This window comes from Triticum aestivum, chromosome 2D (genome assembly GCF_018294505.1).
Source record: "Triticum aestivum cultivar Chinese Spring chromosome 2D, IWGSC CS RefSeq v2.1, whole genome shotgun sequence".
In the NCBI taxonomy this organism is placed as follows: domain Eukaryota; kingdom Viridiplantae; phylum Streptophyta; class Magnoliopsida; order Poales; family Poaceae; genus Triticum; species Triticum aestivum.
The window spans coordinates 75,078,212-75,105,851 of record NC_057799.1 but is presented as its reverse complement, the minus strand read 5'-3'; the positions used below and the strand labels follow the sequence as shown (position 1 = coordinate 75,105,851).

At 45.7% G+C, this 27,640-nt stretch overlaps 1 protein-coding gene across 1 annotated transcript; it reads left to right on the top strand.

Moving 5' to 3' along the window:
- LOC123051673 (F-box protein At3g59000) lies at positions 1-27,640 on the top strand. Its single transcript, XM_044474637.1, has 6 exons — positions 1-669; positions 1,191-1,194; positions 7,252-7,813; positions 26,647-26,802; positions 26,912-27,101; positions 27,373-27,640. The coding sequence occupies exons 1-6, from the start codon at positions 12-14 to the stop codon at positions 27,444-27,446; spliced, it is 1,644 nt and encodes a 547-aa protein (XP_044330572.1). The 5' UTR covers positions 1-11; the 3' UTR covers positions 27,447-27,640.

Sequence of the window (27,640 nt, the reverse complement as noted above, 5' to 3'; positions counted from 1 at the left end):
TGCTCGACGAAATGCGGCGGAGCACCACCCAGCGCCCGGGGCCGCGCCGCGGCGCCGGCCTCAAGCCCGGCTCCCGCGTCCACGTCGCCGTCGAGCCCGATCGCCTCAGCGCCCTTCCGGACGCGCTCCTGCACCACATCATGTCGTCCCTCAAGGCGTGGGAGGCGGTGCGCACCTGCATGCTCGCACGGCGGTGGCGCCACCTCTGGGCGTCCGCGCCCTTCGTCGACCTCCGCGTGCGCCACTCCTCCGGCCGCGACGCCGACCCGCCGGAGGAGTTCCACCACTTCGTGCACCGCCTCTTCCTCATCCGCGACGCGTCGGCGCCCGTGGGCACGCTCCGCCTGCGGTCCGGCGACGAGGACGCGGGCTATGACGAGGACGACGCCAGCGCGTGGATGAGGGCCGCCATCAACCGTAACACGCGGGTCATCCATCTCGCCGGGCATCGCTCGGAGATCGCGTCTTTGGACCGCGTGCAGTTCGTCTCCTGCCACCTCAAGGTGCTGAAGCTGTCGTATGCCAGGCTCGACAACCGGATCCTCAAGCAGCTCTCTTCCGGCTGCACGTCTTTGGAGGAGCTGGATCTGAAGGATTGCCTAGTGACAGGCCATGGGATTGTGTCTGCCTCTTTGAAGACTTTAATCATGCTCGAATGCAAGATCAACTGTGCGCCTCTCCCTCCCCCTGAGCGCCTCTCCCTCCCCCTGAGCGCCGGCGGCCACCAGATCTCGTCGGTCTCCACTCTGGGGCCGACGCCCACCACCGGCGACTCCGTATGGCGTCCAAAGTCTCGCTCTCTGCCGGCTCCTCTTCCTCCCCGAGTCCGTCGCCCATACCCCCGCCACCTCCAAGATCGCAGATCCGCTCCCTCGTCGTCGTCCCCGGCCCGGATGTGCTGGGCACGCGCTTCGGGCCTATTGGCCAGGCCGTGGGGGCTGGGCCCTCCCGCCCCCCTGTGGCGGCAAGGCTGGAGTGGCAGACCAAGACTGGCCGGCGGCCACGGAGCCCCACGCACCGGCCTGCCTCCCCTCCGGCGCAAAGGCGCCGCCAAGGCCTCACCTTGCCCACATCAAGGCCACCCAGATCGAACATCCCGACGGAGCTCCATGGCTGCTGCTACAACTGTGGAGATGAGGGGCACATCTCCGTGGAGTGCTGGAAACCGACCAAGTGCGTCAGATGTGGAGGGGAGGGACACATCGTGAGGGACTGCCAGTCCCCTCCCCGGCGCCCTTCGCCTGTGGGCGGCCGCCCGCCTTCCGGCCAAGCTGCCCCGCGGGCCTCTCCCCCCGGTCAGGCACGGGTGCAGTCAAGCTCGCCGGCGCAGGCTCCGCGCCAGGCCCCCCCCTCTGCGCCGCTATGCTGCTCCCCCCGCCGCCGCCAGGCCCACCTCCACCAGGCGCAGTCCGCTTCCCGCGCTCTTGGAGCGAGGTGGCGCAGTCGTCTTCCGTCGCGAGCATGGGAGGGCCGGAGTTTGTAGTCCCGTTTGACCGTACTGTGGTGGACTCGGCGGCCGTTGCGCCGCCCGTGGAATAGGTGGAGTGCTGCTATCTGGAGAATTCGGAACACTTGCGACGCATGGAGGCGGAGCTCTCTCGCGCGGTCGTGGTGACCATCATGGGTACAAGGCCGCGCGTCGACCTGGCCGCGGCGGCGGAGGCGCTGCATGCCGAGTTCGGCATCGGGCCCAGAGACATGTCCATCCGTCCGTTTCACCCCGAGGATTTCCTTGTCCTATGCGAGCATCAGATGATTCGGCAGGTAATGGTGGATCGTGGTAGAGCTTCAGGCCAAGGCTTCTCCTTGGCTCTGCGGGCGTGGACGCGGCAAGCTCAGGCAACTGGAGCAAACTTGCCGTACCTGGTGCCACTCAAGCTGGTGGGTGTGCCGGCGCATGCATGGACGCGCCGGACTGCGGAGACCATCCTACGCGGCCTCGGGTTCGTCGTTCAAGTGGCGGAGCGCACGTCCAGGAGATACGACATGTCGGGCTTTCAGGTCTGGCTCAAGACGGCTGATCCTTCAAGAATCCCGGCCCGCCGCATGCTATATGTGCCGGAGCCGGGAATGGGTGGAAACAGCGACGCTGTGCTCGCTGAAGGGGCACCGAAGGTGCTATGGTACCCGGTCCAGATCATCAAGATGGCCCCGCCGATCAGGGATGAATCCAGAGTGAGGGGCACGACTCATCCTCCGCCGCCACCTCCGCCACCTCCTTCCCCGCCGTCGAATGATGAGGAACGCGAGCAACACCAAGGTGGAGGCTCTTCGGAGCCGGGGATGGGCGCCTCCGGCGAGACGCATGGACCCACGGCAGCGCCGGAGCCAGCACCGGTGCGGAAGCCGAGGGGCGATGTCCCTGGGCGTGGAGGTGGACTCGCGCGCCTGGCATGCATCAGCGAGGGCGGCAGCGACGATGGGCCCTCTGACGCAGTGGCTTCCGTCAAAAGTGCGCCAGTGGCCCCTCACCGCCCTGCTTTGCCACCTGCGCATCCTGCGCATAGCGCTGTGGGCACGCGTGCGCCAGAGACCAGACCGGCCTCGTCCTGTGGTTCAAATGACAAGGCACCCGAGGCGGACAAATGGAATCCGGAGGATACCCTGAGCTCCCCACCATCAGTCTGTCTAAGCAGATGGAAGCAGAGCGGGCCATGCAACACCTGCCATGCAGTTCTTTTGACCAACGGGCTTGCGGTGGAGGACCCGATGCGGACCGAGGCGCGCGTGGCTACAGGTCAAGACAACGGGAGGATTCAGGTGGGGTCCATTCAATGCGCGCTGAGTATGGGCGCGGGCACCAATGCTGGGGTGGGCCACACAAGTGCCAGCCCGGGGACAACCAGCGAACATGTACTGCCTCCGGACCAGGACAGAATGGTGCGTGAGGAGGATTGGGTGGACGCGACGTTCGAGGACGCGCTCCCATGCAGTGGCTGCACAGAAGTTACCACGGGCGAGGAATCCCCGCGCTGCGGGCCGGTGGGGAGCATGTTCTGTGTCTCCCTCTCCATCGAACGAGGCACTCCCACCTGTCAGCCCAGGACTAGTGGATCGCCGTGCGGACCATGCAGCCCATGCACGTTACCACCACGTACGAATCCATTGGACGTTTTTTGTGCAGAGCTGGCGAAGGGCTTGTCCCCAGTACTGCAAACCCCACCAGTTAAGATTCATACCGTCGCACAGAGGCGCACAAAGCAGAAGAGGGTGCCGGTCCCCAACCCACGGAGGAGTGCCAGAATAGCCAGGGGCATTGGGCGCGGCTCGGCAGCATCGAAGCAACAGGGGGTGCTAATCCGAAAGCTATGTCGAGCAAATGAAGCAGAAATCATCACCGACGACGCGCTCCAAGCATATGCGGAACTCTTCGACCAGCCACTCTCCGATGGCCATATCAAGGCAATCCTCGCCTTGTTCGGATGGGAGACCTCTGCCTTGCCACTCGGAGGCACGGAGGAAGCCGTGGAGGACCGGCTTTAAGGCCGGTCAAGGTGGTTTACTTAGTAGGCTAACAAAATGAATGCATCACCTTTCAAAACTCTAGTGTGGAATGTGAGGGGCCTTAATAGCCCGGCGCGTCGAAGTGCAATCTATCAGGTGGTTAGCTCGGTTGCGCCGAGCATTGTGTGTCTCCAGGAGACAAAAATGGAACTTGTAACGACAGAGGTGGTCGCCCACTATCTTGGAAATAAACTCGAGAGCTTCTACTACCTGTCCGCGCGAGGAACGAGGGGCGGCATTCTCCTTGCTTGGGATGCTACCGTGGTGCAACTTTCCAACCCGCACTACACGAAGAATGCGCTCACCGCGCTAGTCACGCACATTGGTGGCTCACAATGGTGGATGACAGGAGTATACGGCCCACAGCAAGATCAAGACAAAGTGGAATTCATGCAAGAATTGGTGGACATTCGCGAGCTGATAGCCGGATCATGGACTGTGATGGGGGATTTCAACCTATTGGTTAACCCGGAGGACAAAAACAACACACTTGTGAACAGACGAATGATGGCACGGTTCCGTGCAAAGCTTAATAACCTCGAACTCAAAGAGGTTTATTTGAACGGGCGGAGATACACTTGGTCTAATGAGCGGACACAAACGACAATGGAGAAGATTGACCGTGTCTTCACCATGGCAACTTGGGAGGAGCTGTACCCGACCTGTCAGCTCACAGCACTGGGCTCCTCAATCTCTGACCACTGTCCATTGCTACTGGACCTGGAGGCCGAGCTGCACATGGGCAAGCGCTTCAAGTTTGAGGCTTTATGGACAAGAGCCGAGGGATTCATGCAAAAGGAGGAGGAGTTGTGGAACTCTGTGCCCAGAGAAGAAAGCCCCTATGTTACCCTTGATCTCAAGCTGCGAGCCACGGCAAAGGGCCTGAAGAAGTGGAGCGACCGGTGGATAGGCAACGTTAAACTGCAAATTGGAATTGCCATGGAGGTAATCGCTCGCCTGGATGCAGCAATGGACACAAGAACACTCTCGCCACAAGAACGAGATCTACGGCGCATGTTGAAACTGAAGCTACTTGGTCTATGCTCCTTGGAACGAACAATTGCGCGACAAAGATCAAGAATTCTCTCACTCCGGGAGGGGGATGCAAATACTAGCTTCTTCCACCAACACGCTTGTCACCGGCAAAGGTGCAACATGATCACAACGATCAGAAATGGGGACACCACCGCAAGCACGCACGATGAGATCGCAAATGAAGTGGATGACTACTACACAAATGTGTTTGCCGGCGCACTGCGCAGAGCACACACCATAGACCTCAACCTTCTTGATCTACCGACCATGGATTTGACGCATCTTGATCAGCCTTTCACCGAGGAGGAAGTGGAGAAGATTGTGAAGACCATGCCCATGGATAAGGCACCGGGTCCGGATGGCTTCACGGGACGGTTCTTTGCATTCTGCTGGCCTATAATCAAGGACGACCTCATGAGGGCACTGCACACTTTCCACCATGGCGACATGAGGGGCCTGCATGCCATCAACAAGGCAATTGTGGCACTACTTCCTAAGAAGGATGGAGCAGTGGACATACGCGACTTTCAGCCAGTGAGTCTGGTTCATGGCGCGATAAAGATCTTTGACAAGACACTAGCTTCAAGGCTTGCAGTGGATCTTCCATTACTAGTGGGAAAACACCAGAGCGCCTTCGTGCGAGGGCGATCCATCCACGACAACTTCATGCTCGTCCAATGCACGGCACGTAAGCTTCACGCCCTACGACACCCAGCCATTATGCTCAAGCTTGACATATCAAAGGCTTTCGACTCAGTGCAATGGCCCTTCCTCCTAGAAGTGCTACGCAAGGCTGGATTTGGGGGCCGTTGGATCACGTGGATTTGTGGAATGCTGGCAAGTGCATCAACAAGGATCATGGTCAACAGTACACCGGGACGGCCAATCTACAACACCGTGGGCTTGAGGCAAGGTGCCCCACTATCCCCAATGCTGTTCATTCTTGTCATGGAACCCTTGCACCGCATGTTCGAGCTTGCGACTGCAAAGGGACTGCTTGAGCCGCTTGCAAGAACAGGGCTACATCACCGTCTCTCAATGTTTGCCGACGACGTAATGATCTTTCTCAAGCCCAATGAGCAGGATATGAACATGTGTGCATCAGTTCTTACCCTGTTTGGGAAGGCATCGGGCCTCCGCGTCAACCTTGCCAAGAGGGCGGCCTACCCTATACGATGCTCTGATGAGATCATGGAATCAGTGGAGAGAGCACTTGGATGCCCGAGAGGCGCCTTCCCATGCAAATACCTTGGTCTGTCGCTCACCCTGAGAAAACAGTCACATGTGCAGCTATTAGGCCTTGTGGACCAACTAGCAACGGCATTGCCAAAATGGAAAGCAGCAAGGATGCCCAAGAGTGGAAGAATGCTTCTTGTTCAATCTGTACTCTGTGCAATTCCGCTGCACGCAATGATGGCGCTCGACCTCCCACAGAAGACAATTTCAGCAATGAACAGAATATGCCGCAGCTTCTTATGGTGCGCGGAGTCAAGCTCGTCTGGCGGAAACTGCGCAGTCGCTTGGGAGGCTGCGTGTGCCCCCAAATGGGCGGGTGGATTAGGCATACCCAACCTAGGGTGGATGAACAAAGCTGTGCAGGCCAAGTGGCCTTGGTTACAGAGATCAGACACATCGCGACCATGGGCAGAATTTGACATCACAGTACCAAAAGCTTCAAGACAACTCTTCAACGCGGCTGCTCGCTGGGCTCTCGGTGACGGAAACACATCACTCTTTTGGGAAGATAGATGGCTCGACGGACACCGGATCGTGGAGATTGCACCCTTGACCTACGGCCGAGTCAGGAAGAAAACGAGGAACACATGCACCGTAGCCCAGGCCCTACTGAATGATGGTTGGGTTGCCCACGTAAGCCCGGAGGTATCAGCTGACTCGCTAAGGGAATATCTACAGCTATGGAACATGATCCAAGAACTTCAACTTGACCCAGCGCAACATGATACCATCACTTGGTCATGGGAAACAAGCGGATGCTATTCAGCGAGGACTGCCTATGCAGCCAAATTCTGGGGCAGGCAGGTCGTCCCCACGGCCGAATTCACTTGGAAATCTAGAGCACCGGTGCCCTGCCGCTTCTTCACATGGCTGGCAATCCAGGATAGGTGCTGGACGTCTGATCGGCTGGCAAGACGAGGGCTCGATCATCAGGACTGCTGCCCAATGTGCAGCCAAGTAGAGGAGAGCATAAACCACATTTTGCTCCAGTGTGTCGTCGCGCGGGAAGTGTGGACCGCAATCTGCCATCCCCTACGCAGACCGGAATGGATACCTACTGTGAATGAAAGCCTCGGTGCATGGTGCCAAGACAAGAGAGGAAGAGGAGAGGCCGGGAGGGATGCAAATACAATCATCATCCTAGGGCTATGGCAAATATGGAAGCACCACAACTCGATTGTCTTCGACGGAGCTACACCTTCAAAGAACAGGATTATCCATGCAGTCGTAAGAGAGGGTCGTGTATGGAAGAAGGCGGGCATACTATGAGGAGACATGGGCGCCTTCTTTGCAGAGATGGAGGAGTGGGCAGCGGAGAGTACATAGTCTTTTAGACTAGGTGGAGGGTGGAAGTAGAGTTAGTGTGCAGTGTATATATCTAATCTGTAACGCCAACGTGGACGGGCTCTTTAACCCGATTCCTTCTATATAATATAGTATGCACACTCGTGCGTATTCGAGAAAAAAAAACTATGCCTTCTCCATCGCTGCTCCGAACCTCCTACTTCTGCGCCTCACCACGCCTTACGTCCGAGTCCCATCGTTCAAGAACTTGGGGTCACTTGTCACAGGCACTATCATACTTGATGACTCTTTCTTGGGTGACGACTTTGAACACATCAGTGATGAAGATGACTGTGATGGAACTACTGATGATGATGGGGATGATAGCGATGATAATGATTGGACCGAGACCTCTAAGATTCATGATGACTCTTCCCTGGGTGATGATTTTGGATATGATCATTTTATAAGGTTTGGATATGGACATAGTTTTGCTAAAGAAAGTTCGCATGGTCGTTACAAGGATAATTTTGATCATGGTAGTGATATCGATAGCGACGACAATACCTATGAATACAGTGAGATTGCAAATGATGCAAAGTATGGCTGCAAAGGTAAAGCCCAGATTTCCAGTAAAGATGGTAACTATGGTGGAAATAGAGAATGCAATGGTAGGAAGATTTTAGGTGGACGTCATATTCTTGAGTCTCTTTCAAGTGCTAGAACTTTGGAGTTGTTGACTGATGCTGAAGAGGTATATAGCTGTCATCACCTTTTCCTGGTTTCTCTATCTTTGATATAGGATAATTATTTTTTCTAACAGCTATTTCTGATGTTTGCGAAATAAATTTATGTTGCTCCCAACGAAACATCTATATGTCTAATGAGCACATTTCTTACATAAGTAGCAACACCTGGTTAGAAGGCACAGTTGACTTGAAGAAGAGTTCAGAATTGATATAAAAATTAAGTTCTAGCTCATTTCATCAAGAAAGTAATAGATGAAATCAATGAGATATGGAAGTGTGTAGCTTCAACAGAGCGTTGTTCATGATTTATTATTTCAGATTAACGTTTGCCATTTTTTTGTATTCTTGTTACTGTTTATATTGTTGTATAATTAACTATTTTGAGTCTGTACACCAGTATAATGGCAATGTCCCTTCACATTATAGAAAAGAATGCTGAATCATATTTTACGAATAGGTGCTAATCATGGCAACACATTACTCCACGTCTTTTCTTTTTCGTGTTGGGTATGTTTTTCTTCTCTACATATCAAATAGACCTCGTATATCCAGTATGTAAAATATGAAGTCGATTCAAATTATTATTGTTCTTTGCTGAATACTCATTTTATGTCCAATGTGTAGGTGGTTCTGAGTAGGGAACTGGAAATGTGTCCAACTTTTGGCAACCTGAAGACCCTATCCCTTGGCGAATGGTGTATGGCTGCAGACTTTGATGCATTAATTTTCTTGCTGCAACACTCACCTAATATACAGAAGCTCTTTCTCCAACTTAAAATTGTATGTATAATTACATTATTTGGTGTATGCTTACTTGCCTTTTTTAGTTTCGAGTATCTGCGCACATGCTTAACAACAAATTTCTTCTTCTGCAAAAGAACTTCAACACCAGAAAGGCATCAAAAACAGGCATCAAACTACAGGGAAGATCATTTACTTGCAAAGACCTTCAAATGGTAAAGATCAACTGCTCAAAGGATGATGGGAGAGTCCATAAGTTAGCAAATTTATTCAGGGCAAACGGTATACCCCTCGAGAAAATTTATGTCCGCCGGAGTGGGTGTACTTGTGAGTCTTCTCTTCAGATAACATTTCGTATTTTGTGTTACCAGTATTATTACTTGCTTGTATGTTTATGTGCTATTTGCTGATGGATGTAAGTTGCATATTGTCTTGTTCCGCCTTCCCCGAAAAGCTACATGTTTTTATGATGTGCATATAATCTACTTTATGTCTTGTCACCATTCTGTTAAATTGAAAGTATATTTTGTTAACTTAAATATGTTTCTTCTGTGCATGATCCTAATTACGCACTTATCCACTCCCTGATAATTCTACCAGATCTCCGTGGCTAGCAGCAGATGAAAGAATTCGCCAGGAGCGAACTGGAGTTTTGGGGGATGTAACATCCAACAGCCTCATTTGCTTTCAGATAAGAAATCCTGTGCTATGATTGAGATCGTCGCATGTAACTAGCAAGGGTGTCGTAACTAGTAAGATACCATGGTCTCCACGAAGCACTGATCGTGCTCTCAAAGTTGCTCCGTATTTCTTGATGCCCTCTTTTTTGGGTAACATGCATGGCTGATGTTTATGGTCATCAAATCGTTGGAATGTTCTTCCCAGTGTGATGAGTTGAGACTTTAAACCAGTAGTAGGTCTAGCCTCAAGTACAATTTTTCATTGTTCCTGTAACGGATATGAATGCTCCTTGTTTGAGTGTTTCAGACTTGTGCATCTCAGGAGTCTGCCACACAACCATGTCGTTTCTACTATGACAAATGTTGATCCTTAGACGTACAAGAACACGCAAGATGCGGCAGCGTCCACTGAATGCAGTGCTGCTAATAGCGGCAGGTAAAATCCACAAACACTTAATATCAACTATATACCCCCTAGCTCATCACCCGGATAATGAGTCAACTATTTTTAAAAATCATTTTATCTCCTTAGTGGCGCAAATACAATTATAAAATTATTTTGTCTTACTGTCACCAAATAGTCACTTATAGATATTTACCCCACCTAATGCACACCACTCCCTTTACTGATCTTTCATCCAAACCGGCCAATGATTAGACTAATATATCGGAGAGCTCTAAAATTCTTGCAAAGCAACATGTATAATCAGATCATAAAGTAATAATTCATCACACAGCAATAGATCACCACCAGAATTACACTTATGGATCACAATCATGTTAAATAGCTCAGGTGATCTTTGTATTGAAGTATGGAAGACAAGATGTTGCATACCTACTTCTATGAACCCATAGTCCCTAGGCTCGACTAATCACACAACATCATGAGAGCAATGAATATCAATGTTGATGGTGAAGACGATGATTTCCCCCTCTAGTAGAGTACTAGAATATGGCCTTAAATTGGATCGCCTAGGAATGTGATGTGCGAGAATGGAGAAAAATACGTGTTTCGGGGGTATATATAGCCAGTGGAGGACTCCCTAGGGGAGATGACCCATGTGGGCCCCACATACCCCCGGGCGTGTCCTAACCCTCGGGGGAGTGGGAAAGGCATGTGGGTGCAGCCCTAGGGTGCCCCTATGGTGCATATCTTCGTTTGGAGTACAAAGTCTCGCAATTTTCTCGAATTTTTTTGAAGTGCAGAATATACCTATTTTTTTTGAAACCAAAAGCACTGAAATAGAAACTAGCACTCTGGTACTATATTAATGTTAGTACAAATAAATGACAAACCATTGTATATTTAATAAAACTATAGTGTGACAACTAAAAAAACTATAAATAAATTTATGTTGTTTCAAGAGGTGCCCATGTTACAAGGGGACACGACCAGCAGTCCGCCGTTAGGATTTGAGGAGGTGAGAATGTTCTGGGGGGAGACGGCGGAGTGTGTGTGTTGGGGGGGGGTGATTGTACAAAGAAGATAACACGATCAACAATTTCCAAGAAAAACCAAGTCTACAAACTAGTAGATGCAACCATCTATGATACTACCTCTATAATACTTTGCACTATGAAGGTTGTCATATGCATGAGACTAGTCTAAGATAATCCCCACTATGACTAGACTAATATTATGTTACCACCATCACCTCTTTGCCCATTTCATACTATGCCATGTCATCACTTTGCCTAGTGGTCATTGCATCAGGATGCATGTTACATCGGGACTAGCTTTCCAAGAAAGTGAACATCGGGACACATCCTCGTCTCCGGAGTTCGGTTATTCCTAACCCTAGATCCTTACTTTTGGTTACTTTTCCTTGTCCTTGCATTTGATATATCATATTGTGTTGTTTAGTTTCTACTATTTTTGCTATCATCTTTGCTAGAAACTTGACTCACCTTTGCAATTGTTAGGCGTCCATCTCGATCCTTTCGGAAGACATCGCTCAGAATTGCTCGAACTTGATCTTCAAGGTGAAAATACATGATCTAGCCTTCGGCAGTTGGATCTGGCCACGACGTCGGTTGAGCATCGTTCCCTTCCTGAAGGCGTTGCTATTGGGCAACATTTCTGTTGGGGAACGCAGTATTTCATAAAAATTCCTACGACCATGCAAGATCTATCTAGGAGATGGATAGCAACGAGACGGGAGAGTGTGTCCACGTACCCTCATAGACCGAAAGCGGAAACATTTAGTAACGCGGTTGATGTAGTCGAACGTCTTCATGATCCAACGGATCCAAGTACCGAACGTACGGCACCTCCGTGTTCTGCACACGTTCAGCACGATGACGTCCCTCGAGCTCTTGATCCAATTGACGACGAGCGAGAGTTCCGTCAGCACGACGGCGTGGCGACAGTGATGATGAAGTTACCGCCGCAGGGCTTCGCCTAAGCATGATAACCCACAAGTATAGGGGATCGCAACAGTTTTCGAGGGTAGAGTATTCAACCCAAATTTATTGATTCGACACAAGGGGAGCCAAAGAATATTCTCAAGTATTACCAGTTGAGTTGTCAATTCAACCACACCTGGATAACTTAGTATTTGCAGCAAAGTATTTAGTAGCAAAGTAATATGGAAGTAACGGTAACGGTAGCAAAAGTAATATTTTTGGGTTTTGTAGTGATTGTAACAGTAGCAACGGAAAAGTAAATAAGTGAAGAACAATATATGAAAAGCTCGTAGGCATTGGATCGGTGATGGAGAATTATGCCGGATACGGTTCATCAAGTAACAGTCATAACATAGGGTGACACAGAACTAGCTCCAATTGATCAATGTAATGTAGGCATGTATTCGGAATATAGTCATACGTGCTTATGGAAAAGAACTTGCATGACATCTTTTGTCCTACCCTCCTGTAGCAGCGGGGTCCTAATGGAAACTAAGGGATATTAAGGCCTCCTTTCAATAGACTACCGGACCAAAGCATTAACACATAGTGAATACATGAACTCCTCAAACTACGGTCATCACCGGGAGTGGTCCCGATTATCGTCACATCGGGGTTGCCGGATCATAACACATAGTAGGTGACTATAGACTTGCAAGATAGGATCAAGAACTCACATATATTCATGAAAACATAATAGGTTCAGATCTGAAATCATGGCACTCGGGCCCTAATGACAAGAATTAAGCATAGCAAAGTCATAGCAACATCAATCTCAGAACATAGTGGATACTAGGGATCAAACCCTAACAAAACTAACTCGATTATATGATAGATCTCATGCAACCCATCACCGTCCAGCAAGCCTACGATGGAATTACTCACGCACGGTGGTGAGCATCATGAAATTGGTGATGGAGGATGGTTGATGATGACGACGGCGACGGATTCCCCTCTCCGGAGCCCCGAACGGACTCCAGATCAGCCCTCCCGAGAGGTTTTAGCGCTTGGCAGTGGCTCCGTATCGTAAAACGCGATGAATCCTTCTCTCTGATTTTTTCTCCCCGAAAGTGAATATATGGAGTTGGAGTTGAGGTCGGTGGAGCGTCAGGGGGCCCACGAGGTAGGGGGGCGCGCCCCCACCCTCGTGGACAGGGTGTGGGCCCCCTGACGTGGATTTTTCTTCCAGTATTTTTCTTATTTTCCAAATAGATGTTTCGTGGAGTTTCAGGTCATTCCGAGAACTTTTGTTTCTGCACATAAATAACACCATGGAAAGTCTGCTGAAAACAGCGTCGGTCTGGGTTAGTTCCATTCAAATCATGCAAGTTAGAGTCCAAAACAAGGGAAAAAGTGTTTGGAAAAGTAGATACGACGGAGACGTATCAACTCCCCCAAGCTTAAACCTTTGCTTGTCCTCAAGCAATTCAGTTGATAAACTGAAAGTGATAAAGAAAAACTTTTAAAAACTCTGTTTGCTCTTGTTGTTGTAAATATGTAAAGCCAACATTCAAGTTTTTAGCAAAGATTATGACTAACCATATTCACAATAACTCTTAGGTCTCATGTTTACTCATATCAATGGCATAATCAACTAGCGAGCCATAATAATAAATCTCGGATGACAACACTTTCTCAAAACAATCATGATATGATATAACAGGATGGTATCTCGCTAGCCTTTTCTGAGACCGCAAAGCATAAATGCAAAGCACCTTTAAAGATCAAGGACTGACTAGACATTGTAATTCATGGTAAAAGAGATCCAGTCATAGTCATACCCAATATAAATTAATAGTAATGGATGCAAATGACAGCTGTGCTCTCCAGCTAGTGCTTTTTAATAAGAGGGTGATGACTCAACATAAAAGTAAATAGATAGGCCCTTCGCAGAGGGAAGCAGGGATTTGTAGAGGTGCCAGAGCTCGGTTTTGAAATAGAGATAAATAATATATTGAGCGGCATACTTTCATTGTCAACATAACAACCAAGAGATGGCGATATCTTCCATGCTACACACATTATAAGCGGTTCCCAAACAGAATGGTAAAGTTTATACTCCCCCTCCACCAACAAGCATCAATCCATGGCTTGCTCGAAACAACGAGTGCCTCCAACTAGCAACAGCCCCGGAGGAGTTTTGTTTGCAATTATTTTGATTTAGTTTGCATAAAGCATGGGACTGGGCATCCCGATGACCAGCCATTTTCTCGTGAATGAGGAGCGGAGTCCACTCCTCTTGAGAATAACCCACCTAGCATGGAAGATACAGACATCCCTAGTTGATACATGAGCTATTCGAGCATACAAAACAGAATTTCATTTGAAGGTTTAGAGTTTGGCACATACAAATTTACTTGGAACGGCAGGTAGATACCGCATATAGGAAGGTATAGTGGACTCATATGGCATAACTTTGAGGTTTAAGGGATTGGATGCACAAGCAGTACTCCTGCTTAGTACAAGTGAAGGCTAGCAAAAGACTGGGAAGCGACCAACTAGAGAGCGACAACAGTCATGAACATGCATTAAAATTAATAGACATTGAGTACGAGCATGAGTAGGATATAATCCACCATGAACATAAATATCGTGCAGGCTATGTTGATTTGTTTCAACTACATGTGTGAACATGTGCCAAGTCAAGTCACTTAAATAATTCAAAGGAGGATACCACCCCACAGTACCACATCATAACCATTTTAATAGCATGTTGGCACGTAAGGTAAACCATTATAACTCATAGCTAATCAAGCATGGCACGAGCCACTATGATCTCTAATTGTCATTGCAAACATTTTTATTCATAATAGGCTGAATCAGGAACGATGAACTCATCATATTTACAAAAACAAGAGAGGTCGAGTTCATACTAGCTTCTCTCATCTCAGTCAGTCCATCATATATCGTCATAATTGCCTTTCACTTGCACGACCGAACGATGTGAAAATAATAAGAGTGCACGTGCATTGGACTAAGCTGGAATCTGCGAGAATTCAATAAACAGGAGAAGACAAGGCAATATGGGCTCTTGGTTAAATCAACAATAATGCATATAAGAGCCACTTCAACAATTTAATCATGATCTTCTCCTATCGACCCCCCAAAAAAAGAAAAGAAATAAAACTATTTACACGGGAAAGCTCCCAACAAGCAAAAAGAAGAACAGGAAATCTTTTTGGGTTTTCTTTTTAATTATTACTACTACAGCAAGAAAAGTAAACTAACTAAAAGCTACACTATTTTTTTTGATTTTTCTTAAGGTTTATTAAACACACAAGAAGAAAGCAAGAAGAAGAAAATAAACTAGCATGGATATTACAGTGAAAGAGTATGAGCACCGACATCTAGCAATGAGTGTATGTGAACATAAATGTAATGTCGGTGGGAAATACGTACCCCCCCAAGCTTAGGCTTTTGGCCTAAGTTGGTTTATTGCCATGGATGGCCTGGCGGATATCCATAGTTGTAGCCGGGGTCGTACTGAGATGAAGAAGACTCTGATTGCCACTGGTTGGAAATCATCTCAGGATCCCACTGGTAATTAGACTGTCGTGGAGGTTCAAATTGTGGTTCCGGCTCCGTGGCTGGTGTAGGGTTCCGATAGGCGTGAATGGCCGCCAAAGGAACGAGATAGGGACCTTCAGATAAATTAAACAAGGAGGGAGCAGGCAAGGTAATAGTCTCAGGGTGATTTTTATCAAAGAACAATTTGTATTTAAGCACTCCTTCCCTATTCTTAACAATAAAGTCATGCGCTACCATACTCTTATAATCAAAATAAGCAGTGGGCAGCAGTTTTTCTTCCTTTTCATAATGCCTAATAGGTATGTTATAGTGTGCAGCAAGGCGTGAAGCATAAATACCTCCAAAGATGGGCCCCTTTGTACGGTTTAGACTTAACCGTTTGGCAATAATACCGCACATACTAACAGTGTTATCGCAGAATAAACCATGGAACAAAATGATAACATCAGGAACACTAAGGTTTCCACAGTTTCCGTGACCAATCAAGCAACGACTAGCAAATATGTCAAAGTAGCGTAAAACAAGAAAATGTATGCTAGTGATTCTTGCATCGGAAACCTTCCTAGTTTCCCCCACAGTAATAGTATCAATAAACCCGTCCACATCTTTACGATGTGGTTCCTCTAAACTACCCTCAAAAGGTATTTTGCAAACCTTGCAAAATTCATCTAGTGGCATCTTCTTAACAACATCATATAAATGAAACTCTACTGAACTAGCTGATTCCTTAGGATAATAGTAGAAGTTTTGCACAAAAGTATTGGTGAGTAAGAGATACTGATTGCGTTGGTCGCGGAGGAAGTCGGTGAGGCCTGCATTCTCAGCCAATTCATAAAAATCATCATAAATCCCGGCTTCTCTCAAGAAATCATTGGAAGGCCATTCACACGGCCGGACCTCTGCGGTGCGAGGCAAATTATATCTGGGCCTCTGTGCTTCTTCACTTTGCTTTTCCTTCGAGCTTCGGCTCGATGAGCCCCTCAAAAATCTCTTCATTATTTTCTGAAAAATCTGAAATTTTTAGTAACTTCAAATAAAAGTAAACCAAGCTCAATAAAATTGATAGGAACTACTCCTACAAGTGCGTAGAGCCTATATCAAGCATTAGAACTACCTGGAACCATATAAATTTGACATGCAAGCTCAAGAACATGGTCACCTAGGCAGCACAAATTTGCAATGAATAAAGCACTAGAACAAAAACTAATTGGACCAATGGAGGAGTCACATACCAAGGAACAATCTCCCCAAGCAGTTTTGTGAGAGGTGCTTTGAGCAAGGAGATCGAAAATCGCAGCAAAATGAGCTAGAACTCGTGCTTGAGCTGGATGGTGATTTTTTTGGGAGGAAGAAGAAGTGTGTGGGTGCAGGAATAAGTGGAGGGGAGCCACCGTGGGCCCACGAGGCAGGGGGCGCGCCCAGGGGGTAGGGCGCGCCCTCCACCCTCGTGGCTAGGTGCTTGCCCCTCCTGCTGTGTTCTCAGTGCCAGATATTCTCAAATATTCCAGAAAAAATCATATTCCATTTTCAGGGCATTTGGAGAACTTTTATTTTCGGGGTATTTTTATATTGCACGGATAATTCAGGAAACAGACAGAAAAATACTATTTTTACTTTATTTCAACTAAATAACAGAAAATAGAAAGAGAGTACAGAAGGTTGTGCCTTCTAGTTTCATCCATCTCATGCTTATCAAAAGGAATCCACTAACAAGGTTGATCAAGTCTTGTTAACAAACTCATTCCGAACAACATGGAACCGAAGAAATTTTGAATAACACTATGTTACCTCAACGGGGATATGCACATCCCCTATAATAAGAATATCATATTTCTTCTTGATAGTAGGAAGAGGAAATTCAAAACCTCCAAATATAATCGATGGAATTTTTCCAATAGAATTTATACTGTGAACTTGAGGTTGTTTCCTCGGAAAGTGTACCGTATGCTCATTACCATTAACATGAAAAGTGACATTGCCTTTGTTGCAATCAATAATAGCCCCTGCAGTATTCAAAAAAGGTCTTCCAAGAATAATAGACATACTATCGTCCTCGGGAATATCAAGAATAACAAAGTCCGTTAAAATAGTAACGTTTGCAACCACAACAGGCACATCCTCACAAATACCGACAGGTATAGCAGTTGATTTATCAGCCATTTGCAAAGATATTTCAGTAGGTGTCAACTTATTCAAATCAAGTCTACGATATAAAGAGAGAGGCATAACACTAACACCGGCTCCAAGATCACATAAAGCAGTTTTAACATAGTTTCTTTTAATGGAGCATGGTATAGTGGGCACTGCCGGATCTCCAAGTTTCTTTGGTATTCCACCCTTGAAAGTGTAATTAGCAAGCATGGTGGAAATTTCAGCTTCCGGTATCTTTCTTTTATTTGTAACAATATCTTTCATATACTTAGCATAAGGATTCATTTTGAGCATATCAGTTAATCGCATACGCAAAAAGATAGGTCTAATCATTTCAGCAAAGCGCTCAAAATCCTCATCATCCTTCTTCTTGGATGGTTTGGGAGGAAAAGGCATGGGTTTCTGAACCCAAGGTTCTCTTTCTTTACCATGTTTCCTAGCAACAAAGTCTCTCTTATCATAACGTTGATTCTTTGATTGTGGGTTATCAAGATCAAGAGCAGGTTCAATCTCTACATCATTATCATTACTAGGTTGAGCATCATCATGAACATCATCATTAACATTTTCATTAGGTTCATGTTCATTACCAGATTGTGTTTTAGCATCAGAAATAGAAATATCATTTGGATTCTTAGGTGATTCAGTAATAGATTCACTAGAAGCATGCAAAGTCCTATCATTTTCTTTTTCTTCTTTTTAGAAGGACTAGGTGCATCTATATTATTTCTCTGAGAATCTTGCTCAATTCTCTTAGGATGGCCTTCAGGATACAAAGGTTCCTGAGTCATTTTACCAGTTCTAGTAGCCACTCTAACAGCATAATCATTATTCTTACTATTTAATTCATTGAGCAAATCATTTTGAGCTTTAAGCACTTGTTCTACTTGAGTGGTGACCATATAAGCATGTTTAGTAATGAGTTTAAGTTCACCTTTAACTCTAGACATATAATCACCCAAGTGTTCAAGCATATCGGAATTGTATTTCAATTTTCTACCAAAATAAGCATTGAAGTTTTCTTGTTTGACAATAAAATTATCAAACTCTTCTAAGCATCGTCTAGCAGACTTATAGTGAGGAATATCTCCTTCATCAAATCTATAGAGAGAATTTACCTTTACTACCTGTATCGGGTTATCAAGACCATGAGTTTCTTCAATAGGTGGAGGATTAAGATCATATGTTTCTTCAACAGGCGGTAAATTAAGACCATGTACTTCTTCAATAGGAGGTAAATTCTTAACATCTTCATCTCTTATACCCTTTTCTTTCATAGATTTCTTTGCCTCTTGCATATCTTCAGGACTGAGAAATAGAACACCTCTTTTCTTCGGAGTTGGTTTAGGAATAGGCTCAGGAGGTGGCTCAGGAAGTATCCAATTATTTTCATTTGTCAACATATTATTCAATAGAATTTCAGCTTCATCCGGTGTTCTTTCCCTGAAAACAGAACCAACACAACTATCCAGGTAATCTCTGGAAGCATCGGTTAGTCCATTATAAAAGATATCAAGTATTTCATTTTTCTTAAGAGGATGATCAGGCAAAGCATTAAGTAATTGGAGAAGCCTCCCCGAAGCTTGTTGGAGACTCTCTTCTTCAATTCGCACAAAATTATATATTTCCCTTAAAACAGCTTGTTTCTTATGAGCGGGGAAATATTTAGTAGAGAAGTAATAAATCATATCCTCGGGACTACGCACACAACCAGGATCAAGAGAATTAAACCATATCTTAGCATCACCCTTTAATGAGAACAGAAATATTTTAAGGATATAAAAGTAGCGAGTTCTCTCATCATTAGTGAACAGGGTGGCTATATCATTTAATTTAGTAAGATGTGCCACAACGGTTTCAGATTCATAGCCATGAAAAGGATCAGATTCAACCAAAGTAATTATATCAGGATCAATAGAGAATTCATAATCCTTATCAGTAACATAGATAGGTAACGTAGCAAAAGCAGGGTCAGGTTTCATTCTAGCATTAAGAGATTGCTGCTTCCATTTAGCTAATAACCTCTTGAGCTCGTATCTATCTTTGCAAGCTAAAATAGCTAAACCAGCTTCTTTTTCAAAAACATAACCCTCAGGAACAACATGCGATTCATATTTATTAGGGGAAGAGTCTTCATCATCACTTTCATCAATATTATCAGTTTCAATAATTTCATTCTCTCTAATCCTAGCAAGTTGTTCATCAAGAAATTCACCAAGTGGCACAGTAGTATCAAGCATAGAAGTAGTTTCATCATAAGTATCATGCATAGGAGAAGTGGCATCATCAATAACATGCGACGTATCAGAACGAATAGCAGAAGCGGGTTTAGGTGTCGCAAGCTTACTCAAAACAGAAGGTGAATCAAGTGCAGAGCTAGATGGCAGTTCCTTACCTCCCCTCGTAGTTGAGGGATAAATTGTTGTCTTAGAGCCTTTCAAGTTCTTCATAGTGACCAGCAGATATAAATCCCAAGTGACTCAAAGAATTATGCTCCCCGGCAACGGCGCCAGAAAATAGTCTTGATAACCCACAAGTATAGGGGATCGCAACAGTTTTCGAGGGTAGAGTATTCAACCCAAATTTATTGATTCGACACAAGGGGAGCCAAAGAATATTCTCAAGTATTACCAGTTGAGTTGTCAATTCAACCACACCTGGATAACTTAGTATCTGCAGCAAAGTATTTAGTAGCAAAGTAATATGGAAGTAACGGTAACGATAGCAAAAGTAATATTTTTGGGTTTTGTAGTGATTGTAACAGTAGCAACGGAAAAGTAAATAAGCGAAGAACAATATGTGAAAAGCTCGTAGGCATTGGATCGGTGATGGAGAATTATGCCGGATGCGGTTCATCATGTAACATCATAACATAGGGTGACACAGAACTAGCTCCAATTCATCAATGTAATGTAGGCATGTATTCCGAATATAGTCATACGTGCTTATGGAAAAGAACTTGCATGGCATCTTTTGTCCTACCCTCCCGTGGCAGCGGGGTCCTAATGGAAACTAAGGGATATTAAGGCCTCCTTTTAATAGAGTACCGGACCAAAGCATTAACACATAGTGAATACATGAACTCCTCAAACTACGGTCATCACCGGGAGTGGTCCCGATTATTGTCACTTCGGGGTTGCCGGATCATAACACATAGTAGGTGACTATAGACTTGCAAGATAGGATCAAGAATTCACATATATTCATGAAAACATAATAGGTTCAGATCTGAAATCATGGCACTCCGGCCCTAGTGACAAGCATTAAGCATAGCAAAGTCATAGCAACATCAATCTCAGAACATAGTGGATACGAGGGATCAAACCCTAACAAAACTAACTCGATTACATGATAGATCTCATCCAACCCATCACCGTCCAACAAGCCTACGATGGAATTACTCACGCACGGCGGTGAGCATCATGAGATTGGTGATGGAGGATGGTTGATGATGACGACGGCGACGGATTCCCCTCTCCGGAGTCCCGAACGGACTCCAGATCAGCCCTCCCGAGAGGTTTTAGGGCTTGGCAGCGGCTCCGTATCGTAAAAAGCGATGAATCCTTGTCTCTGATTTTTTTCTCCCCGAAAGTGAATATATGGAGTTGGAGTTGAGGTCGGTGGAGCGTCAGGGGGCCCACGAGGTAGGGGGGCGCGCCCCCCACCCTCGTGGACAGGGTGTGGGCCCCCTGACGTGGATTTTTCTTCCAGTATTTTTCTTATTTTCCAAATAGATGTTCTGTGGAGTTTCAGGTCATTCCGAGAACTTTTGTTTCTGCACATAAATAACACCATGGAAAGTCTGCTGAAAACAGCGTCAGTGGGGTTAGTTCCATTCAAATCATGCAAGTTAGAGTCCAAAACAAGGGCAAAAGTGTTTGGAAAAGTAGATACGACGGAGACGTATCAAAGCACTACGACGATATGACCGAGGTGTTGAACTGTGGAGGGGGCCACTGCACACGGCTAAGAGATTGTCTGTTGTGCTTTGGGGTGCCCCTGCCCCCGTATATAAAGGAGGGGAGGAGGAGGCCGGCGGCCAGGGAGGAGGCGCGCCATGGGGGGGGGGTCCTACTAGGACTTTGTTCCTAGTAGGATTCGGCCCCCCTTTTCCTATTCCAAGAAGGGGAAGGAGGGAAGGAGAGGGAGAGGGAAAGGAAGGGGGGCCGCGCCCCCTCCCCTTAGTCCAATTCGGACTGCCCTTGGGGGGCACCTTGTGGCCTTCCCTCTCCTACTCCCTTATGGCCCATTAGGGCCCATTACTTCCCCGGGGGGTTCCAGTAACTCGGTTCCCCGATAAATATCCGAAACGTCCCGATACCTTTTCGGTGTCCGAATACCTTCGTCCAATATATCAACCTTTACCTCTCGACCATTTCGAGAGTCCTCGTCATGTCCGTGATCTCATCCGGGACTCCGAAAAAACTTCGGTCATCAAATCACATAACTCATAATACAAATCGTCATCGAACGTTAAGCGTGCGGACCCTACGGGTTCGAGAACTATGCAGACATGACCGAGACACATCTCCAGTCCAATAGCGGAACCTAGATGCTCCTACATATTCTACGAAGATCTTTATCAGTCAAAACACATAACAACATACATTATTCCCTTTGTCATCGGTATGTTACTTGCCCGAGATTCGATCGTCGGTATCATCATACCTAGTTCAATCTCGTTACCGGCAAGTCTCTTTACTCGTTTCGTAATGCATCATCCCGTAACTAACTCATTAGTCACATTTCTTGCAAGGCTTATAGTGATGTGCATTACCGAGAGAGCCTAGAGATACCTCTCCGATACTCGGAGTGAAAAATCCTAATCTCGATCTATGCCAAGTCAACAAACACAATCGGAGACACCTGTAGAGCATCTTTATAATCACCCAGTTAATTTGTGACATTTGATAGCACACAAAGTGTTCCTCCGGTATTTGGGAGTTGCATAATCTCATAGTCAGATGAATATATATAAGTCATGAAGAAAGCAATAGCAATAAAACTAAACGATCATTATGCTAAGCTAACGGATGGGTCTTGTCCATCACATCATTCTCTAATGATGTGATCCCGTTCATCAAATGAGAACACATGTCTATTGATACGTCTCCAACGTATCTATAATTTTTGATTGCTCCATGATATATTATCTTCTGTTTTGGAAATTATTGGGCTTTATTATTCACTTTTATATTATTTTTGGTATTAACCTATTAACCGGAGGCCCAGCCCAGAATTGTTGTTTTTTTGCCTATTTCAGAGTTTCGCAGAAAAAGAATATCAAACGGAGTCCAAACGGAATGAAACCTTCGGGAACGTGATTTTCGGAACGAACATGATCCAGGAGACTTGGACTCTACGTCAAGAAACAAAAGAGGAAGCCACGAGGTTGGGGGCGCGCCTACCACCCAGGGCGCGCCCTCCACCCTCATGGGCCCCCTGTTGCTCCACCGACGTACTTCTTCCTCCTATATATACCTACGTACCCCCAAATGATCAGATACGGAGCCAAAAACCTAATTCCACCGCCGCAACCTTCTGTACCCACGAGATTCCATCTTGGGGCCTGTTCCGGAGCTCCGGCGGAGGGGGCATCCATCACGGAGGGCTTCTACATCAACACCATAGCCTCTCCGATGAAGTGTGAGTAGTTTACCTCAGACCTTCGGGTCCATAGTTAGTAGCTAGATGGCTTTCTCTCTCTTTTTGGATCTCAATACAATGTTCTCCCCCTCTCTCGTGGAGATCTATTCGATGTAATCTTCTTTTGCGGTGTGTTTGTTGAGACCGATGAATTGTGGGTTTATGATCAAGTTTATCTATGAACAATATTTGAATCTTCTCTGAATTCTTTTATGTATGATTGGTTATCTTTGCAAGTCTCTTTGAATTATCAGTTTGGTTTGGCCTACTAGATTGATCTTTCTTGCAATGGGAGAAGTGCTTAGCTTTGGGTTCAATCTTACGGTGTCCTTTCCCAGTGACAGTAGGGGTAGCAAGGCACGTATAGTATTGTTGCCATCGAGGATAACAAGATGTTTTTTTTATCATATTGCATGAATTTATCCCTCTACATCATGTCATCTTGCTTAAGGCGTTACTCTGTTCTTATGAACTTAATACTCTAGATGCATGCTGGATAGCGGTCGATGTGTGGAGTAATAGTAGTAGATGCAGGCAGGAGTCGGTCTACTTGTCTCGGACGTGATGCCTATATACATGATCATACCTAGATATTCTCATAACTATGCTCAATTCTGTCAATTGCTCAACAGTAATTTGTTCACCCACCGTAAAATACTTATGCTCTCGAGAGAAGCCACTAGTGAAACCTATGGCCCCCGGGTCTATCTTCATCATATTAATCTTCCAACACTTAGTTATTTCCGTTGCTTTTTTACTTTGCTTTTATTTTACTTTGCATCTTTATCATAAAATTACCAAAAATATTATCCTATCATATCTATCAGATCTCACTCTACTAAGTGACCGTGTAGGGATTGACAACCCCTTATCGCGTTGGTTGTGAGGATTTATTTGTTTTGTGTAGGTACGATGGACTCGCGCGTAGCCTCCTACTGGATTGATATCTTGGTTCTCAAAAACTGAGGGAAATACTTACGCTACTTTGCTGCATCACCCTTTCCTATTCAAGGGAAAACCAACGCAGTGCTCAAGAGGTAGCATCTATGGTTAGGAAACTTAACCATCTTTGATTAACGAGCTAGTCAAGTAGAGGCATACTAGGGACACTCTGTTTATCCATGTATTCACACACGTACTAAGTTTTCGGTTAATACAATTCTATTATGAATAATAAACATTTATCATGATATAAGGAAATATAAATACAACTTTATTATTGCCTCTAGGGCATATTTCCTTCAGTATCCCACTTGCACTAGAGTCAATAATCCAGATTACATAGTAATGATTCTAACACCCATGGAGTCTTGGTGCTGATCATGTTTTGCTCGTGGAAGAGGCCTAGTCAACGGGTCTGCAACATTTAGATCCGTATGTAGTTTGCAAATCTCTATGTCCCCGCCTTGACTTGATCGCGGATGGAATTGAAGCGTCTCTTGATGTGTTTAGTTCTCTTGTGAAATCTGGATTCCTTCACCAAGGCAATTGCTTCAGTATTGTCACAAAAGATTTTCATTGGACCCAATGCACTAGGTATTACACCTAGATCGGATATGAACTCCTTCATCCAGACTTCTTCATTTGCTGCTTCCGAAGCAGCTATGTACTCCGCTTCACACATAGATCCCGCCACGACGCTCTGCTTGGAACTGCACCACCTTATATTTTCACACCCTAAACCTTTTATTTTGCATTCCACACCCTAAACCTTTTATTTTCTTACAAACAAGGCCTATCATTTTGCATTCCACACCCTAAACCTTTTGTTTTCTTACAAACAAGGCCAAAATTTTGACAAGTCGGGGCGATTTTCGCCGGACATTTTGGCAGCATAACGCGTTGGGAGGGTTTTTTATTTCGAACGCAAGAGAAACACCGCCTTTTTGCCATTACTCCAAAGCCAATTCCTTCCTTCATTTTAATTCCACCACCGTCACTCCTTTACAAGCTAGTAGTGATATGATAAAAAAAATCAGCATCCACTCGTGTTATGGATTCTGGACAACGCCTTCAACAAGCTTAGGACGCACTTTCATCCAATGTCCATTGTAGTGGCCAGCACCATGCTCCATGACCCTTGCCGTGGACACACAACTTTATTACGTACTACTCATGATGCCTCTATCTTCGCCCCAATGGCACGATGCATGACCCTCTTCTCTTGCCTTACAACTAAACTAGCATAGCATCCTCTCCATCTTAACAAAACAAAAAACTGCCAGCACACATTAAGAGGTTAATCCACACATAAGTAGCCAAACAAACTCAAAATAACTATGGATTGTTAATGACACAAAGTCAAATTACACAGATTATTGTTCTTCTTGTTATTCCACAGAACATCTCAGTGGGGGGGGGGGTCAAAAATTGCACTTTGTATCAGGTAACCTATCCAGATTGTTCTTGTTATTTTCATTATACTACAGAACGAAACTTATCCAGATGGATCTCTTTCTTACCGTAACAGTTTGTAGAGAAAAATAAAACTACAAATGAAGCAAGAGTGCGGAAACCTGATGGAACTTGGTACTATCTACTCATGTAAAAGCATGCTACTAGCTGATTTTGTAGTCTACACTTCAGATATCAAGTTACATCCAAGCAGATGATGATGATACTGGTCATCTAATGGACTATAACTTTATCAAATGTAGACCAACAGAATATATAATGTACCTGTGTGTAGAAATCCGATCTGATACAACTGCGTAATCATGCTTATCAAATGCCTCCACATACAGCACAAACATACATCAGCATCACTGTGTCACAGGGTTCACAAAAGAAAAGAAAAACTCATCAGTCTGAGTGGTGCCATGCCAAGATTTAACGAAGAGAATGTTAGATCGAGAAAGGATGCGCTCTTACAAAGATAGGGGTGTGGCCACAAGACTAGAGCATGCTCAGGCTAAGGGCGCGCATGAACACGACATGGCCGATCGATCTCCTGCTGCGCACCCGACCGACCGATCTGACCGACGGCCGACCATCTCCTGGTGCCGTCCTATCACCTCGTGCACTGCTTCATCAGAGCCGCCTTTGGTGGCTGGCCGCTCGGTGTACTTGTTGTAGATGATGTGAGGTGTTGGTGGCTTGACTATTGAAGAGAAAAGAGGAGCAACGTGTGGGGCGCAAGGCCATAAATAGAGAGAGAGAGAGAGAGAGAGAGAGAGAGCACCAGCAGCTAATCAACGAGCGGGGATTGTGGGGAGGCGTTGGATGGGAGAGGGATCCGCGTGAGGACGAGCGGGGATTGCGGGAAGGCGTTGGATGGGAGAGGGATCCGCGTGAGAACGAGAGGGAATTGCAAGAGGGATCCAGGTGAGAGGAGGCGGCAGCCAATGGATCGAAGCCGGTTGAATTAAAGCCACCTCGTCTGGTTTCAAGAAGGGAGATGAGAGAATTAAGGAACGTGATTGGTTTGGAGAAGAGAGATGATAGGAGGGAGACGAAAGAATTAAGGAATCGTATAGGGAACGGTGTTGGGTTGGAAATTTGGAGAAGAGAGATGACTTTCATTTTCTCTCTATCTTCTGCAGTAGTCGGGCATTGAGTCTTTTAGCAACTTGAGATGGGTATCTTTTTTCTGTTGAATAAACCATCCATATGTAGTTTTTACTGTGAGAAGTTGATTCGAGTTACTACCGTTCTTTGCTGAATACTCTTTTGTCTGCAATATGAAGGTGGTTCTGAGTAGGGAGTTGAGAAGGTGTCCAACTTTTAGCAACCTAAAGACCCTGTCCCTTGGTGAATGGTGTATGGCCGCTGATTTCGATGCACTAATTTTCTTGCTACAACATTCACCTAGTATAAAGAGGCTTTTTCTCCAACTTAAATTGGTATGTGTGATTACATATTTGATGTATGCTACTTGATCCTTGACTTCATTGTTCTTAGTTTTTAGTATCTGATCGCACACTTAATGACAATTTGGTTAATTTCCTAAAGAACTTCAGCACAAGGAAGGCATTGGAAACATGTATCAAACTACAACGAAGTTCATTTACTTGCAAAGAACTTAGAATGGTGAAGATCAAATGTTCAAAGGACGATGGGAGAGTCCACACCTTGGCACATGTGTTCAGGGCAAATAGTATACCGCTAGAGAATATTTATGTGCGTCGGAGTGGGAATGCTTGTGAGTCATACCTTTTTCTTCACACACCATTTCGTATTTACGTGCAATATCAGTATTTCCTTACTGCTTTATGTGTTCATATGCTATTTACTGAGATGTAAAGAGCACATTGCCTTGTTCCTGAAAAGCTAAATACGTATAAATGGGCATATAATCTGCTTAGTGTATCATCGATATTCTGTTACATGAGAAGTGTATTCTGTTAATTAAAAGATGTTCTTTCATACATGGTCCTAATCTACAGTCATCTACTTTTTGATATTTCTACCAGATCTCCGTGGCCAGAAGTTTATGAGGGACCTCGCCAAGCAAGAACTGGATGAATGTGGGGACGACTGGATGTAACATCCAGAAGTTTACGAGGGGTCTTCTAGATATTAAATCCTGTCGGCGATCGACCATCCATTATGTAGTTAGCAAGGTGCAGTAAGAACCCTTGATCTCCATGTAGTACTGATGATGCTTTCAAAGCTTCACCGGATCTTTTGACGTCCTTTTTAGTAGCATGGGCTACAAATCGTTGGGATGTTCTTCCTATA